At 36.2% G+C, this 18,966-nt stretch overlaps 2 protein-coding genes across 5 annotated transcripts; both read left to right on the top strand.

The window, feature by feature from the left end:
* On the top strand, positions 737 to 1,234 carry LOC109946580 (uncharacterized mitochondrial protein AtMg00810-like). The gene has a single exon (XM_020554864.1). It carries the CDS (start codon positions 737 to 739, stop codon positions 1,232 to 1,234), a length of 498 nt encoding a protein of 165 aa, XP_020410453.1.
* On the top strand, positions 9,651 to 18,032 carry LOC18789194. Of its 4 annotated transcripts, XR_002270524.1 has the most exons (11): positions 9,651 to 10,004; positions 10,391 to 10,916; positions 11,225 to 11,375; positions 11,696 to 11,806; positions 12,622 to 13,081; positions 13,607 to 13,846; positions 14,318 to 14,387; positions 15,777 to 15,943; positions 16,483 to 16,598; positions 16,782 to 16,848; positions 17,560 to 17,579. XR_002270524.1 is itself a non-coding variant. In XM_020558605.1 (10 exons), exons 1-10 carry the CDS (start codon positions 9,867 to 9,869, stop codon positions 17,712 to 17,714), a joined length of 2,085 nt encoding a protein of 694 aa, XP_020414194.1. In that variant the 5' UTR covers positions 9,651 to 9,866; the 3' UTR covers positions 17,715 to 18,032. The 4 variants fall into 4 exon arrangements, 1 of the variants encoding a protein (XP_020414194.1); XR_002270522.1 differs by lacking the exon at positions 17,560 to 17,579 and having other exon boundaries at positions 16,483 to 16,660; XR_002270525.1 differs by lacking the exon at positions 17,560 to 17,579 and having other exon boundaries at positions 16,483 to 16,641.

Consider the following 18,966-nt stretch of genomic DNA (forward strand, 5'->3'; position numbering starts at 1 on the left):
AAAACCAGAAAAGTTGCTTTGGTGTTGTTCCCTAGGTGAAACTCCATGTGATTCAAAATTTCTTCACGACAACGACCCATTGTTTCACTCCTTCAACAAGCATACTTTAATATTTATTTTTTGAGTGAGCTCAGACCTCCATGCTAGCTCATGCACCTCCATTGTCTTAACAAAAGTTGGTCAGTTGGTCATTTAGCTTCTTCTCCTAACCTGCTTTGATGTATGATGACCCGAGCAGACTTAATTCATTCAAATGTGACCCAATTTGAATATAGTGTTGGAAACATCCACATAAACAACTTTCATGAAGAAAGAAAATTCATTTGAGCATTGTAAGTTGCTTATCGGACTGGAAGTTTGGTAGATCAGGCTAGAATGTTTCAATTGGGTTGGGAAACATGTTTTAGTATTTCATGCCCTGAAGATTCAATACATATCCAAATACTGGAAATTTTGGATATGTTGTAGGAAACATCCAAATGAACATATTTCAGGAAGAATTCCTGCTAGCACATGCACCTCCATTGTGTTCGGCTCAACATCTAGCTCACTCGTTCATGAATTTCAGGAGGTAATGCGAAAAAAATTTGAGATGAGTATGTGTGGTGAACTAACTTTCTTTCTTGGTTTGCAGGTACAATAATTCAATGAAGGGATATTTATCTCTCAAACCAAATATGTAAAAAACCTTGTCTCTAAATTTGGTATTGAGTCTGCTAAGGCCATTCGAAATCCTATGAGTACCAGTGATAAACTTTGCAAAGATTTCAAGGGCAAAAGTGTGGATCAAAAACTATATCGAAGCATGATTGGTAGCCTGTTAGACTTGACGGCTAGCCAACTTGATCTCTCTTATAGTGTTGGTGTTTGTGCTTGTTACCAATCAGATCCCAAGGAATCATATTTGTTTGCTGTCAAGCGAATTCTATGTTATGTAAGTGGTACTACAAATTTTGGTGTTTGCTACTCCTTTAACTCAAATGTTGACCTTGCAGGATACTCGGATGCAGATTGGGCAGGGAACATTGATGATAGGAAAAGCACCACTGGCAATTGCTTTTATATAGGTAACAATCTCGTATCCTGGTTCAGCAAGAAGCAAAATTGTGTCTCCCTCTCAACTGCCGAAGCTGAATACATTGCTGTTGGAAGTGGCTGCACTCAGTTACTGTGGATGAAACAAATGCTCACTGATTATGGTCTTCCACAATATAAAAATGGTGATTTTTTGTGATAACTTAAGTGCTATTAATATTTCCAAGAATCCTGTTCAGTACTCTCGTACAAAACACATTGACATTCATCATCATTTCATTCGTGATTTAGTTTAGGACAATATTCTTTCTCTTGAATTCATCTCCACCGAAAAACAACTAGCTGATATTTTCACTAAGCCTCTTGATAATCTTTAGGTTTGAAACCCTTAGAAAGTCTCTAGGTGTGTGCTCCCTTGATTAATTTGTTCATGTTGTTCATTTTTTTTTTTATGTCTGTTCATTGGTTGTGTTCAACGAGATTAGCTAGCATGTTTAGGGATTTTGCTGTTGTATTACAGTCAAGTTTAAATCTCTCACATTTGATGAACTAAGATTGGGCTCTAGTACTGTGTCACCTTGAATTACATACTCGTAGTGTCATTTGGTTACTCATTGCCATTCTCTACAATAAAACTAGTTTACTAGTCTATATTTCAAATCTCTTGGTTACTCACTTTGGCACTTGCACCCTAATTCTTCTCCAAGCATTCTGCACATCCTCTTATTGTATATCCATTTGACTTGTGATCACTTTTACCTTATTGCTAGCATGCTCCTTGATCGTTCCAAAATAAATACTTAAAATTGTTGGTGCTTGATCCATGCGGAGTAATTGGCCTTTTGTCTAACCAACGTCGAGGCTCGCGTAAAAAGGCCTTGATCATTTGCCTCCTTGATTTCCTTTGAAGCCTTCATGATCTGGATAAGTATTTCCTTGGAGTGCTTGCTCACCTAGTGTCCTATAGTCAACTGACTTGGGATCACTGATTGAACATCCGCTACTTGAGTCATGTCGAAAAAGCTTAATGAAGGACATCTCAAATTTAAATAAATAAATTATTAAAAATAAATAAAAATAAATAAATTATAAATTAGAATAAAAAATATAAAAAGGGATTAGTGTGATTATGCTAGCAAATATGGTGTATGTTGATTTATAAGTTTGATTGATAATTAGTGATGGTGTTCTTTATGTTTTGTTGAAAGTTAGTCACATTTCAAGAGTTTGAGATTTGTCATTGGATATAGTCTGTAAGTTTTATCGTGTTCAATGTCATTGTATTGCCTTACGATGTCAGAGAGTGGTACGTTCTTGTGATCTCATGCTTTTGTCCCTAAAATGCTTTCCTTCGAATGTTTAGACTGGGACTTGGTTTTGGTTCTTCCAGTTTATTCCCTTCACAGGTTGCAAATCTTCTGGAATAAGTGTTGTGAAAGTTATATAGCATGAATGGTTATTTTGCATCTCTGTTTCGTTGGTTCCTTTTGTTTTTTGGTTTGTCTATTGTTTTTGGACTGAGCTCTCTTTGTTTTGGGTTTCTTCACATATTTAGTCAGCTTATTTTGATTTTCACATTTTTGGGTTTTAGTTTATCAATTCTCCCAGTTATAGATTGATAATGCAGTGACTAATTTTGATCACAATGCAGAGATGTAATGCTTTTGGTGTTCAATTTTCCTTTCTCTGATACTTTCTAGATGTAAAAAGTTTATTGCTTTAATGTTGCGCACTGCAATGCTTTTATGCATATGACTAGTTGTGTGGTGGTGCTTGCTGTTCCTTTGGTTTTCTGGTTTGGAGATAGTGTATCATTGTGCTTAGACATGATGCTTTGCCGTGCAACTTGACTGAATGGTGCAGGTTTTAAGTTAAGTGTGCAGCTAGGTCTTTCTCTTCAGCACACTCGTGCCTCAATCCTTTTCTGCTCAAACCACAACATACCGCCCCATTTTCTCTACAGCCATGGTGACCACCAGTTCAGCTCGTTCCGGCGTTAGTCCTCCTAATGCCTTCTCTGACGGTACGAAATCCAGCTTCGAACCCTCTCATCCCATTGTGTCTTCCTCTCGTCGATGGCGTACCACGCGTCATGCTTCCTTAGATGCTAATTTTGAGGATATGACTGCTCCACCGTCATTGCCCACCCGGTCTCGTCGTCTTCCCTCTCGGAACCTACAAGGCTCGTTACCATGACATTGTTGTCCATCGTCCCCTGTTGCTTGAAGATGACTTTAGTCTTTCTAACCTTGGGGTTGCCTTCAACCACTTCATCACATAACGTGGCTGGACTCCCTTGGTTTAAGGTCTGCCGCTTCCTAATTTCTCTATTGTGCTTGAATTTTATGCTAATTTTTTGATTGTCACAAATGCTATTGTTCCTAGTCCTGCCTTGGTGATTCACGTACGTGGTGTGGATATTCCCTTCACAGAGGACTCAATTATTGCTGCTCTTGGGTTGACTTCGCATCATTGCCCTGAATCAATCCATTTGTTCTTGCCAATGTGGAATGCCACACTCTGGTGCATCTCTCGTATACTAATCCTCCTCCTGAACGTCCCTCTGAACTTCACTCCGGTCGGATGAACCAATGGTCTAGAGTTCTCTACATGTTTGTTCGAAACTTCCTCAATCCCACTTCTTAGCACAGCAAGGTTAGTTGGCGTGCAGCTACAATTCTTTAGTCTCTTCAATTTGGGTTCTTCATTCCGATTGAACGCTTTCTCCATGAAAGCCTTATTGCTGCTGGATTTGGAAATGCCTCATGTCCATCTGATAGTCTGGTTCTCCCTCGTATCATTACATCTTTGGCTAAGTTTCATGGCATTTCGACTCAACCCAATGATGATATTGGTTGTTCCAATCTGATCAAGGTCATCTCTCAAGTCTCTCTTAACCGTAGCGATGCCCAATGCCCTGATGGTGGACTTACCATTCCTCAACAATCTCTTTTCACACAACTCAGTGTTCAACATCATGAGACTATGGCTCTGCTGCGAACTTTCCAAGACATTCTTGAGAACCAAAGTGATATGATTGCTGTTCTGGACACTCGTCTTCACTCCATTGAGGCTCATCTTCGGGCCCTTCCTTCTAGTTAGGTTTTCCTTCAACTTTTTCCCTCTATCTTCGATCATGCCCCCTAGTTCCTTCATATTTCCTGTCAAAAAAGGGCGAAAAATTGGTATGGGCATGGTAGTTGGAATTTTATTAGCAAGGGGGAGTTTTTGTTTAGCTGTATAACATTATATTAGTTAGGGGGAGCTAATCACATGTGTTGTACTCATTTGTTTACATTTGAATTATTGTGATGCCACCATGCTAATTTCAAAACTTTTTGTTACTCATTTGGTTTTGTTATTCTTCACTGGTTTAGTTGGTTGATGTTGTGCAGATTTAAAGGTTCATTACTGAAATTAGCGTTGGGATGTAAACCACTTTGAATTGTATTTTATTTGATTTGTCTTTTGATATTTTGTCTAGGAAATGCCAAAGAGGAGATTGTTAGTACTATTTCTGTGATTGGCATTTCCTAGAGACCAAATAGACTAAGTATAGATGGTAAATTAGCTGTGATGGTGGCTGTCTAAATTCCAAGATATGCTCTGAAGGCTCATATGTCAACCGACGATTACTGAGGTAAATTCTTCATTCAATCATGCATTCTGATTGTGGTATTTCAAGCATTATTTCAAACTCACAATTTGATTAACATTATGATTAAGAAGACTTTTTATTTTAAGAAGGATTAATTTATTTTATAAATTGCTTTCCAGTTTTGAACATTAAAAGTCTTCTTTGATTAGAAATCAATTAGTATGATTTTGGAAAATTAATATGTTGATTAGGAACTAATTGATCTTGTTTCCAGTTTTGAAAACCATTATAAAAAGCGAGGGTTCGTTTCATTCGTACTACAACTTTCAACAAACAAAGTACTTCTTGAGTTTTCATATACACAAAAGAAAGTTGCAGTGCTTTGTTGTTCATAAGGATAAATCATCAAGAGTATATTATCTTGGTAATTTATCCTTGCATTCATTTGCATAAGTTACAAGGTTCTCATACCTCCAGTGAGTTTGGATCGATCGAGTCAAGAATCGGATTCAACATAAGGGGAAAAGGAGAAATCCCGTGAGAAGTTGAGTTGCGAAGAAGTTGGTACGTTGTCTAGAGAGTCTAGGACAAGTTTGTATACTTTTTGTAATCATTGTTCTATAGTGGATTTGCCTTGGACTATTAGGTCCCGTGGATTTTCCCAAGAGGTGGGATTTTACTACGTAAAATACTTTCTGCGTTTTTCTTTGCTTTTACGTTTTGAACTGTACATGATTGATACATCGTATCCCCTTGGCATGTTTTATTTGTATTATTGTGATACTCTTAACTACTCAAAATACAGACTTTATGCATTTGGTGTTTTAAGCCATCCTATAGGTATTTTCACAAGCCATCAAATCAATATGGCTTATTTTATTTCATCTTTATTAAAAGCATGTAAGAAAACATTCTCCACTTCTTTGTTCAAAAGCACGCAGCTTCTTGATTCCAACCCATCAAAACAATATTGGTTTATTTTATTTAAATTTTATTTCATCTTTGTAAAAGCCTTGGTGTTGTGTCAGTGCATTTGGTTCCTAAAAGAAATTAAAAACTCCTTATCTTTCTTTGTGTTTCCTGTGGCCGGTCTTTCAAAACGTGGGGTTGTTGTCTTGAAAACAAAATGTTTCAAAGAATCTATATATTCTTCCTTGGCTGGCGTTTTTCAAAGGAACTCATTTCATTTAGAAAACTTTTATGCATCTCACTTTCTACTTGCCCAGCAGAATCATTTCAAAGGTTTTTGAAAAAATTTCTTACGTGCCTCTGAGCATTCAAGAACCCATTTACTGGTTCAATCATTCTTGAACACTTGAGGGCTATGTGGATGATTGCATACACATAAACACTTCCCCAAGTTAATTTATACTCTTTACGGCTAAATATTTTTCATTGCTTGAGTTCATTATTATTTGTTCAGCTAATTTATGTTACTTGTGAGTATACGATTGTTGTATACATATAGCTTTCTCCAAGTAAATGTTTACAAGATTTCGTCTAAACATTAGTTTTGTTTCATTGTTGTTATTTTGATTTAAACTACATGCTTCAAGGTCACTACTTCTAGTTTAATCATCACAACACTTAGGTTTCATTTGTCTAGCTCAATCATACTTCGTGATTGAGATAGATGAATCTGTGAAACCATATAACTCACTTCATATATCAAACTACATGCAACTTGAGCTTGGTGTTCTTGAGAGAATTTGCTGCTAAGAGATAAAGAAAAGATATTTGCTGAAAGGTTGGATTGTAGTTGCCTATAGGTGATAGATGAGCTAAGTCTTCTTTCATTTTTCTTGTTATTCTTAATTGAGTAAATTGGATCTCTCCTAGCTTGGTGCCCCCAGTTTTTCCCCTTGTTGGATTTTCTGGATCAACAATTCTCATGTGTTATTTACATTCCGCTGTAACTAGTTTTAATTTATTAATCCCGAAATTGATTGTGTTTGTGCTTGTGTGCTTTTAAAGAAGTTTAATTTTAAAAGGGTAGTCTTTTTCTTCTCGCTTACTTCAACCTCCTTTATATGCTTTTAGAGCTTAATGCCTGGTTTTACATATTCATTATGGACTGTTTAAGATCATCAAACAAATGGGTGATAATGCCTTTCAACTTGAATTACCACCATACATGCATATGTACTCAGTCATCAATGCCGAGAATCTTAAGCTTTTTGAGTCATCTCTACTGGATGATGATCTCGACGAAGACACTCGCCTTCCATCAGTTGATAACTTAAAGATTGAACAAGAAGACCCTTTGCAAGAGGATTGTATCTTGGGGCAGAAGGTTCGTGAGACCTGACATGGAAAGTATGAGTATTTATTGGCAGTAAAAGGCAACTTCCTCGCAAATTGAAGTGGTATATTCGAGACAAGGCTACCCAAGAATTTTCACATCTCACCATTTAACTTGAGCAGGAGCTCAATGTTCTTAAATGGAGGAGCCATGATCTAGGAGGATCTTATAATAAATATAATATAATATAATTGATATAAATCAATTATATTATTTAATCCACGAATAAGTTGTGGCTTAAAAGAGAATTGGTCTTAATCCAGCCACCACCTTTGTATGGCTTAAGTACGTAGGAGTTTTTGAACCACATAGCTTTTATGGTTTAACTTTATTTTCTCTTTTACTTTAGTTATTTTTGGAAACCAAAACTTATATAAATACGTAAGTTATTGAATGTAATAGATAAGTAGAACTCAAAGCGGTTCCTTGGCTTCTTCTTTTTGTTTATCTAATTATCTTAAAATTTCTCTCATTCCCATATTCTATCGACTAGAAGTTTTGGATCATCCCTGAACTTTGACCCGATTCGCATTTTGGTCCTTCAATTTCCAAAATCATTATCTTGGTCTTTCTATTTCACTTTCGTTAGGACAAATGGTCATGCCGTCAATTTTATTATCTTTTCTGTTAAATACAAGGGCAAAATGATATTTTATATTAGTTTTAATTTATGCATCCATTTTCTTCCTCTTCTCTCTCCAACATTCATACCTTTCCTCAATTCGTAAAAATTATGCAACTCTTTTACTCTCTCTCTTCAGCCACTCCTTCATCACCTATTCAATTATCACCCTTTTTTTTCCCTAATATATTTAAATTGAAGATGAAAAAGTGATAATGGAATGGCTCAATATGGAGAGTGATTCCTCATATCTTGGGGAGAGAGAGTGACGCTGGAATTTTTATCCCCCAAACCGCACTCCTCGACAGAATCAGAACCCAAACACAATCTCTCTTAACCACAATATTTCTAAATTTTCCAAAATTCCCCAATACATAATAAAATTTAAAGAAATTTCCGATTTTGACCCTCAACAATACACCATGTACTATGCATATGCTCAAATTTAACAAAAAAAATTAACAAAACTGACGACAAGACCATTTGTTATAACGAAACTAAAGTTGAAGGACCACAAGAACAATTTTAGAAATTGAGAGACCAAAATGCAAATTGGGTCAAAATTCAAGGATCATTAGACCTTTAAACCCTTAAAAAATAGCATTCCAAATTTAACATACCATAGTGTAGATCCATTGAAGCAAAATACACTTTTAGAACTTAATCCATAAAAAGACACTTTTAGAACTTAGTCCTACAAAAAAGAAAGATTCTTGGCTTATTTACTCAAATGGTCCTCAAACTTATATCCAATTTACATTTTGGTCCCTCAATTAAATTATTCGTTCAACTCTATATTATTCGGTCCATTGGTCTTACCGTTATATTATGTCAATGTTGCTGTCAAATATAAGGGTAAAACAATCCAAATATAATTTTTTTTTAAGTTTTAAAATAAAAATAAAACCTCTCATTCTCATTCTCTTCTCTTCCCAACCCAACCCAACCCACCCCCACATACAGTTCCCACCCAACCCTAGCCAGCCACCTCTCTCTTTCTCTCCTTCTCCCTAGTCCCTCCCAACTGGAGTCCTTCTCTTCCACCCAAACAAAATCAGATAAACTAGATTTGGCGATGATTATGTAATTATTATTAGTAATATACAAATGGGTTAGTTATGGTCTTCCAGATTTAGTTGGGGGGAAGATGAAGCATGACAAATCAGATCAAGAATGAGGGTTTGGTTGTGTTACAGTTTCAAGTTTGAAAAGAAATCAGACCTTCTGGCTCCACAAGTAAAAAACGGCCATGACGTAGGCTTGAGCGATGATGATGGGGGTGGAGTAGGAGCCGGGCCAAATTATGGAGCGCTTGTTAGGTTCTCGAATCTTAGCCACCCACTTGCCCCACTTCCTCATCCTTATCCCCTTGTACGGCTTGTCATTCTCAACCCCTCACTTCCTATTAGTTTCTGCCACACCTCCTTCATCGTTCATCTTCTTCTTCTCCTTCTTCTTCTGGTTCTTCAATTGTTGTCTAGTTTGGTGTTTGGGTTTTTGTGGTTGTGAGAATGCAAAACGAGTGGGTTGCTTTTTGGAGGAGAGAGGGTTTGCATGCTACTTGGCCACCAAGCTTGTCATCTGGGTAAGCCTCCGCGTCTCTAAAACCCAACAAAAGAAAACAAAAGGTTTAATCCCAAAATAAATCCAAATTCACCGACACAATCCCACCGTTACTTCTGACAATGGTTCTGGTTGTGACGATTGAGAAGAAGGAGATGAGGAAGTGAATTGAGTTGGGCGTGAAGATGAGGATGACATCGTTTTGCTTGATGTCGACCTTGAGCAAGGCATGAGTGAGCTTGGAGACTAGGGATTTGAGCTGGCAATGGTGAAAGTCTTATTTATCTTCATAATGTAACATGTACTGCTCATATGACTAAATTTAATAGAAAATGTAATAGAATTAATGGACCAAATAATATAGAATTGATGGACTATTTAAATGAATAATTTAATTGAGGGACTAAAATATAAATTAGGTATAAATTTAAGGACCATTGAAGTAAATAACTCAAAATTCTTCTTTGTCTTTAAATCTGTGAAAGGTGGTGGACAAAACCCTAATTTAAAGGCCTCCATTGTGGGTGCTCTAAGAAAAGCTAACTTGCTCTAAGGAACTTTCCATTCCTAAGTACTTTCTCCAAGGGCTGAACAATTACTCCTAATATTCCATTTAGGAAACTGCCCAGTTGTGAATTGACTTCTCATTCGCCCAACGTTTCATACAATTTGCGTGAAACTGAAGCACAGTTTCATATAAAACTCGAAGTGTGGGTAGGTGGTGCTCAAAAAGACTTGTGGAGGCCATGGATGCTTCGGATGTATGTCCAACTGAGGAGGCCATTAAGGCTTTTCTGGAATACTTGGTCGACCCAATACTTCCACCTAGATCTTCTCTGCGTGATATCCCATCGCTCTCTCAACAAGAATCAGTTGCCAAACAGGTGTTCTTTTTTCGTTTCATGATGCATTTTGTGTTAAAAAATCAAACTTTAACCTGTGCTTTGTGTTAAAATTTGCATGGTGTATAAAATTCTCATATTTATTTAGTTTTGGACTTTGCTTCCCGTCCACTGGAAGTAGGACTAGTTTCTTGCCAACCACAGTTTGATATGTTTGCAAAAGTTTTCATCTTTGTGTTTTTTTAATAATTATTCTTGCAAATGTGTTAAAAAGTGATTTGCAAGGATGAGTGTCTTCTTGGGTAGGAGGAAAACATTGTCCTTTAGTGTTTTTTTTAAACCTCAATTTTCCTTAATTAAGTCTTCATTTCTCTAAATTTCTTTTAACTATTTGCTTTGCTTGTGAAATTGGTTTCCCTTACCCTTAGGTTCATGCTGTTGTGTTACTATACAACTACTATCACCGAAAGCAATGCCCGGATCTAGAAGTTTTGAACTTCGATTCGTTTTGCAAGTTGGTTTTGGTTCTGAAACCAGCCCTGCTGCCTCATATGAAATTCATGCAAAAGCCCAGTGATACTGAGTTGGATGACCTGGAGAAACAACTCTCAGTGACAGAAAAAACAATCATGGATGCATGCAACATGTCTTTAAGGTTGGATGCATCAAAGGATGTTCCAAATATAGAGGGATGGCCAATTTCTAAAGTTACCGTCTTTTTGGTTGACCCCAAGAAGGAGAACTGCTTATTGCTATTCAGTCTCATTACCCAGGGAGTTTGGTCGGTGATTGAAAAAGATTTAGATGTCGCAGTGCACAGTTCAGAAGATCAAACGGAGGCAAAGCATGTAAACAGAAACAAAAGAGTCACTGGAAAACCTTCAAGAGTTGAATCAAGGACTGATGGAGCTAGCTTCCGGAAACTTGCATATTCAGCAGTCAGTGAAGCTGCAGGTATGCAAATTTCCTTATATACTACTTTTCGAGATGTATTGAGTCCAACAGTTCCTGATCTCTTCTGCCTTTTGTTTTGCTGATCCGGACACAGAGAATCAAGCAAATTATTCTTGAACTTGAAAATCTTTTTCAAGGTTCCTTTTTTTTTTTTGGTCGAACTTTTTCAAGGTTCATGCATTACAAATTTAATTACTGTAATTTGCTGTGTCTAAGTATCCAAATCCTTGTGTTCTAGGACCTTTTTCTGCTTCCAATTGTCTAACAGACTAGCTGACACATAAATATGATTCTTGTGAACGGAATAGGTATTAATCAAACAGATCTTCTGGTTTTGGAAAGCCATGTTGTATTTTCTGTGAGTAAAGAAAAGGCGGCTGTTTGCTTCTTTATAATTCAATGCACCAAAACAGTCAGTGAGGAGATTATTCAAATTCCTATTCAAGATGTTATTGGCAGGTATGGTTGTAGAAAGAGACTTCTTTGTTTGGTTTTTTTTTTTGGGTGCTTTGAGGGGTTAAGGTGGAAAGCGTGGTCGGATTGAGGGTGCATTATACTTTGTGTCAGTTGTTAGATCGTTTTAATGTTATGCTCTATTGGATATTATATTACATGTTTTAAACATATTTGTTAATGTAAACTCGAAAGTGTCAGGAAATGGGTTGGGTTTGAAAATAATAGGGTTGTGTTTTGAGTGATGAACAGTAATGATTTATCATATTACTGCTATCCACTGTTTTAATTTTTATGCTAACATCATGTCCTTGCTTTTCGAGTAGTCTGCAGGGTCCTCTGGTCGGAAAGAGTTCCAGCAGTTGGACAGTTACACCAGTCGTCGAGTACTTCCATGTGCTTCCTTATGCTGGGATTTTGTTAGACTGGTTTTCTAGGTGTGCTTTTACTTTCTTGATATTTTTTACTTTTTTTTTTTTTGTCTAATTAGAAACACAATAATTGTGCATAGTAGTTTTTGTGTCTTCGATGCAGATTTCTAGCTGCAGTACTAGTAATTATAATCCTTGGACATCCTCTTTAGTACATGATTCTATTATTGCCTCTTATGCTTGATTGAAACATTCTTCAGGATAAAGAGTATTTGGCTGAGGTTTATTTTTTCCGAAACAAATGTCAATGGGTATTACATCACATTTCGGTACTGTAAGATGCAAAGAATCTTACTAATATTAATCCTTGTAATTTATTATTATTATTATTATATATTTACTCTTTTAAGATTAACACTTGACCTACCCATTTGCAAGGCTCATTTTTATAATTGTGGGTTTTGAACCCATTTGTCAGGTCTTAGCTGTTAGCTACCCTGCCATGACACGGTACCACATAACTTCGGTAGCACCTTTTTCGACATGCTGGAATACGAGATTCGTTAGCTCATCATGTCCTTATTTTGTGATGTGTGTTTAGCGTAGGCCGTAGAAACAAACAAACCTCAGTGTTTTCTATCTTTGGTAACATTGCCAAAACACTTGAGGCCAGTGTTGAAACTCATTGTTTTATGAACTTTTATAGAAACATTGAACGAATAAATGGTGAATTTAGCCATAGGAACTTTTTTGTTCCTCTATTCGTTATTGGGATTATAGGAACTTTCTATTTGATTTCATGCAGCAGCACTGCTTGAATACTGATTTAACATCTCCAAATTGTCTTTTATTTACCTAACATGTGTTTTTCTCATTTGCAGGAGAGAATCCTCAAATGGTTTGCAAGATTCAAGGCTAGACGAGGAAAATATAACTGTAAACAGCCCTGATAGGGTTGAAACACCTTGCAAGCTAGAACTTGATAAAAGCCGAGACAAGTCTCATGAAAAAGGTATCATGATAGAGAATGTTGAAAACACAAGTGGTTCTAATCCTCAATCATGGAAGCAGAAAGATACAAGTGGATGTTGCAAGACAAGTTTGGCTGATGCCTTCAATGGGCCTCAGAAAATGGAAGTGGATGACTCTTCCACGGTCCCCTTGCAGAATGAACAGAGTTGTAAGAATATTTCAAGCACCATTCAAGTTGTCAAATACCATGTAGAGAATCTTGAAAAAGATACACCCAGATCTGAACCTCAATCAAGGGAGAAGAAAGATACCACTGGATGTTGCAAGACAAGTTTGGCTGATGCTTTCAGTGGGCCTCAGAAAATTGAGGTAGATGACTCTCCCATGGTTCCCTCACAAAATAGAGAACCCTGCAAGAATATATTAAGCACCATTCAAGTTTCCAACATGACATCCTACAATGAAAATGGATTAAATTGCTCAGCAAGTAATGTTAATGTAAAAGTTTAGACTTCTTTACCCACTTCAACATTTTTCCTTCTCTACATCTCATATGTGTGTCTGTAGTTCCCTGTGATTTCTAGGTACACACTCGTGCTTAGAAAAAATTTAGTGGGGCTTACCAAATGTAGGTTGAGGTTAACAAATCTGTGGTTGTTGGTTTTTTTCACTTATTACATCTCAAGTACTTCACTTATTACATGTCAGATTAAGACATTAAAAAAAAAAGTGTCATATGTTAAGGTACTCGAGCAGACTTTTATGCTTAAATTTCAAGTGCAGATCAGTTCTTTTGTTTCATTAGGCCTAGAATCTTTAGAGTTTCTACTTAACATAATTAGATTCTTTAAAATTATTTCTATATCATCTGATAGCCTGTTGCCTGGTGGGCAGGTCAAGGTGGTGAACTCAAAAACAAGGCCATTCATTACTGACTGCGGAGCTAAAAAAATTGTTGCTGGAAAGATCTGTTCCATTGACTTGTCAGATCAAGATGGTATAGATGATTCTGCCATTGTCACGTATCAATCAAGTTCCGAAGATCTTTACAAGCTTCAGATTGCTATAGCTTCTAAAGAAAACATCTTGTCACAAACTGCTTTGAAAGTTCTTATGAAAAGAAGGGATGACCTGGTAATACTTTTTTTTTCTTTCCATAATTACCTTGGCGTCCTGATCTAATTACTATTAGGATGAGTTCCTTCTAGATAATCAAACGCATAGTATGAATGTCCATTCAGAGATTGTTGGATGGAATTAGTCTAATGTACAGTTGACTCATGTCTTCTATAGATAAGGTAACTGGGAGTAGCCTGAGCACATGTGCATATGGCACCAGTAAAGTTGCTATAGCCCAATCAGATATACCAAATTGAGATGGTGCAATTTTGTTTGCAATTTTTCATCCTTCAAAGTTCAAATTGTTGTATACCAGTCAGTCCCTCAACAATTAGAATGGTTAAATACATGAGACTCTGTTCCTGGACCTATCGAATGGTTAAATTTTACATCCCTCCGCTGTAACATATTTGCTTTACTAGTTTTTATATTTTTTATATTTAAAATGAACTTGTTCTTTTTAGACTCATTTGCTCATCCATGCAGTCTCTTCAGCAGCGGAATATTGAGGATGAGATTGCTCAGTGTGATAAAAAAATCCAGACAATTTTAAATGGTATTATTTTCTTTCAAGTTATTCTATTTTGGTTATTTATTTATCCTCCCTCCACCCTTTCTGCCCGATTTTTTCTCTTAAACTTTTCTATTTTACATGTTTACACTCAAATGTACAAAGTATACGAGAAAGTCCAATCACAACAAGATCTTAAACTGGATAAGCTTCTTGTCTGGTAACCCCACCAAGTTAGCATTCATAATGGTGGCAGGTGGGAGAGTAAAAACTGATGCCATAAACTGATTTTTGAGTTGTACTGTTTTTAATTGTTAGTTCTTCCATGATGAGAATCTAAGTGTTCCTTGAATTTTAGTCCATAATAAGACTACTATTTCCTATATGCTGGAATTGCGGCGTGCCAAGTATGTTGAAATGACCATAAGTTAGAAGTCTTGAATACTGCCTTAAGTAGCAAGTTAGAATCTAAATGTAAGTGCCTTGCATCTGCAGAGTACCAAAAGATGATCAGTGACTCAATGCTGACCTTGCGGTCGTACCTTTTTTTTTTTTTTTTTTTTTTTTTTTTTTTTTTTTTTTCTTTCTTATGAACTAGTTTGAAACCTATTTGATGCATGGAACCTAATTTTTATTGTTTCTGTATTTTTTTTGTTTAAGTTATGTTTGACACATCAAACTAAGAAACTAATTTGTGGTATTGTATCTATTTAAGCAAAGAAAACAACCTAACTCAATCAAATTCATCTGTTTATAACTTTCATTTTAAGAAAATATTATAAAACAAGGCAGCTCACGGTGCCACTGCATGAACTCAATATGTAAAATAGTTGTACCTCCCTACTTATTAGACAAAATAATCAAAGCCAATGCCAAAAACTGTTAGTGGCCTCACTTTGGATTATGTTAGACTATATAGTTCATGGACCCCTAAAAAAAGATATTGTGAAATTTAAGGACTCTCCACTTTGTCTTGGCCATTTATGGTACGCAGGTTACCAAAATTTGGAAAACAATCTCAAGTATTAGAATCCAACCTTTGATTAAGAAATCAAACCATAATAGGCTAATTGAAAAATGAAGCATAAGTGGTGGTAAATCAAGCCTAACAACCTTCTAACACTTCTTATGATCAGAAGTAAAAAAGCTAGGTAAAAGCACTTTATAGTTGGGGAGATTACCAAAACTGAAAAGTGTAGAAGTTTGAAATTATGTGTCCCTTGTTTGAACTTAATACTTAGCACACGTTGTGCACGTGGTGAAACATTATTGTCTTGAACAGTGTTTTTTCATATGTATATATTTATTGGTAAAGATTTGGAATTGCAAGGTGTTGGAGTCTATCCCTACATATTTAGAGGTAAGGGCTTCTGTGCAATGGTTGTACAGTACTTGACGTATACTTCCATATCAATTTTTTTTTTACTACAATAGGTGGTGAAGATGACTTGGCACTAAAGGTAGAGTCCATTATAGAAGGTTGTAATGATGTCTGTGTAAGAAGTGGAAGGACTCATCGACTGCTTGAAGACCAACTCCCCCAAAGTAGCAAGAGGAAGAGGTTGTCAGAGGCCATTCTCAAAGAGCAAAATCCATGCCAGGCAAGTTCCCCTATTGGATTGTATCTTCTTATTGCTTATGCTAATTGAGAATTGAAGGTTTATCAGAATAGGCATTCCATTAAAATCCCATTTGAGACATCTTCAAGGTTCTATTCTTTTGCATCCTACAAAACAAATTTTAAGAGTTGGCTTCAAAAGAAGTATAAGAAGTTTCTTGGGTTATTCATTGGGTGTTTTCCCATTCGTTCAGAACTTTTGTTGCTTTTGGTAGAGGGAAAAGGAAAAAGTTTTGCAGGATTATGGAGCTTTGGCAATTTTGGGTAGCCTGGTTAGGGAGAAATAGCAGAATCTTTTAGAGTAAAAGTGAGGAGGTAGTTGACTTCTTATGGGATACACTTATATTTCAGGGCGTCGGTTACTAACGGTTTTTAAGACTTTCCTTTTTTCTTGCTGAATGTGGACTAGGATGCAGAAATTTCTAGGTTTTTGGCTGTTTCTGTTTGGTCTTGGTGTGCCTCTAGAGATAAAAGTATGTTGGGCTTCTCTTACTTTGTTTCCTTTGTTGATGATTGTTCCAGAATATCTGAGCATTGGAACTGCTGTGCAAAATATCTTACAATTTACCAATGAACTCTTGGTCTTCATCTGCGTTAACAAGCCACTGATCTATCGTATTTGGCTAAAGACATCATTGGTTCGAATTATTGTTGAACTATATGCTTTGGAACCTTGTGCAAGTTGGTTTTCATTATAGGGGTCTTTAGCTCTTCTATGAAATCCCCACTCATTTTTATTCAGATTTAGATATAGAAGTTACAAATTAGGAGCTTACAGATTTGATTTCTTATATATTCTTATAACACTGTCAACTTGACAGGATCTGGATGATGCATGCTATGAAAACAATTGGGTATTACCAACTTATCGTGTATCCCCATCAGATGGTAAGATCATTTATATTTGAACTGTTTTTATTTTCACATGCAATTTAAACTCTGCTTTTAAATAGAATTGATTTTTCTATGGGGAAAAAAGGATGTTAATATCATTGCTTAATGTTCCTCTGATCTTGTTGCTGTTCCTGCACTTTATATGAAAAAGGATTTTTTCTACGACCTTTCAATATTTAGTTAATCAGGTAGGATTTTCTTTTTGTTTTTTTAATCATGTTGGACTGCTTTGGGGATTCTTTTTTGGGCAATAATGTGGCCGAGCCACGCCAATTTAATCTTCCAAAGGTTTAGAATGTGCTGGGATTGTCATCTTTGACTTTCATGATCCATCAAATGTTTTATAAAATAATCCTTACTATCTTCTATCCACCAGATCCCTTCTTTTAACCTCTTTCAGCATTGTACTGAAATTCATAAACCTAAGATTGAGACATTATTAAGTGTTGGTGGGTCTTCCTTGTCTTCCTTCTTATCTCACAGCTGTGTTTTTGGTGTAAAGCTATTGATTTGATTAGAACTTGCATAAAAATTCTGGAAACTGGTTATTCTGCAGTAGGGTTTTAGTTCTGCCTTTTGGAGAACTTGCCTGGTAAAGTAACCTCTAGAAGATCATCGTTGAAATTAACAACGTGTCCTGCATTAGTAGATTAATCGACTGCAATGAAGAGTTAAAACTAATGGTAATTTATTTGTGTTTGAAAGGTGGATTCCAAGCTGAGGTGACAGTAAACGGGATGGATTTTGATTGTTCAAGTGGGGGTGACCTGTGTTCCAATCCTCGTGAGGCAAGAGAATCGGCTGCAGCTCAAATACTGGTAAAATTGCGAAGTATGGCAGGCCAGGCCCAGCAGTTCTAGGTTCTTTGTTGGAAAGATAGAAACTGCATTTTGCTGAAGATTGTTAGTTCAGGTTTTTGTTTGGCTTCAGTAAAGTCAAAAGGAAGTAGAGGGAAAAATATCAATGCATTATCAAATGTATACAAGAAAGTGTTAACGCATCCTTAAGTATCCTAACAAATATATACCAAAAAATGCTAATGCATCATGTATTAAGACGTGTATTTATATATATAATGTATATTCTCTTTTGGGCTATTTTGTAAACGTATGTATTAAACTGACGCTAACTTTTATAACAAGTCCTTTGCCTCCTAGCTGTGGCGTGTGGATTGTTAACTTTGGTGTATGAATCAGAGAGCTATGGATTAATTTGTCCCTCTCAAATAGGTTTTCGATGAGCTCATCTCTTTATATGTGGGTGCCCTACCTTTCTATGTATTATTACCTGTGAGTTACCATGTGAGTTTATCACACAGGTCTCAAGTTTGATAGGTTTCAAGTATTTGATATAAAATTTCAGATTTAGAATCAAGGTCTCGAAATGGAGGTCTCAAGTTTGAATCCTTCTTCTAAGACCAAAAATAAATTAAAAAACCTTTAAGTGACGGGATTTTGGACATGCAACATCACTTAGTATCATTTTAAGTTTCTTATTCTTTATTTAAAATCCTTAGTAAAAAGATTATTAAATCTTTCGCATTTCCTTTTCCTCCCGCATCTCTTTCTTCTCCCACCTCACCGCAGCCAGTCTCCTCCCTTCTTCCCCTTTCACCTCCTCCCCTTTTTTTTTCTCATCTTTTAGTCGAAATTTGTGATTCATTCCGTAATCACAATAACTAATCTTGTTCTTGAGAAAGGACAGAAGGCTTGAAAAGTAGGCAAGTGAAGAGATTAGTGTGCATGGAATTGGCAACGAAGGTGGAACTATTGATCAGAGTATACCGTGATATATAGGATTTGCACCACAATCTCTTCAGGCCTTTAGCAAAAGTAGCCTGTCATTTTGTTCTTTGATATTTATCTTCAATTAGCTTTGGTTATGACACAAACAACACTAACAACGACCAAAAAAATAAAAAACCTTTGTATCAACGGTTCTTTTATCCATTTTTGACTTTTGAATTCTGAATATATTCGAGACTTGCATCATGGAAATGGAAATATCTTTTATGTGGTTGAGTTTAATTTTGTGTGATCAAAGAAATCATATAGAGAATCGAGGTTCTCCTTCGAGAGAGGTTTGTTTGCGCCTTGAAATTCCACATGGGGA

The sequence above is a fragment of the Prunus persica genome, chromosome G1, assembly GCF_000346465.2.
Source record: "Prunus persica cultivar Lovell chromosome G1, Prunus_persica_NCBIv2, whole genome shotgun sequence".
Taxonomy (NCBI): domain Eukaryota; kingdom Viridiplantae; phylum Streptophyta; class Magnoliopsida; order Rosales; family Rosaceae; genus Prunus; species Prunus persica.

Excerpts from the sequence above, each read along its gene's own strand:
- LOC109946580 (XM_020554864.1), top strand. The coding sequence starts at position 737 with ATGAGTACCAGTGATAAACTTTGCAAAGATTTCAAGGGCAAAAGTGTG.
- LOC18789194 (XM_020558605.1), top strand. The coding sequence starts at position 9,867 with ATGGATGCTTCGGATGTATGTCCAACTGAGGAGGCCATTAAGGCTTTT. Across the intron at positions 10,005-10,390 it reads AAGAATCAGTTGCCAAACAG|GTTCATGCTGTTGTGTTACT; the intron begins GTGTTCTTTTTT and ends CCTTACCCTTAG. Across the intron at positions 10,917-11,224 it reads AGCAGTCAGTGAAGCTGCAG|GTATTAATCAAACAGATCTT; the intron begins GTATGCAAATTT and ends TGAACGGAATAG.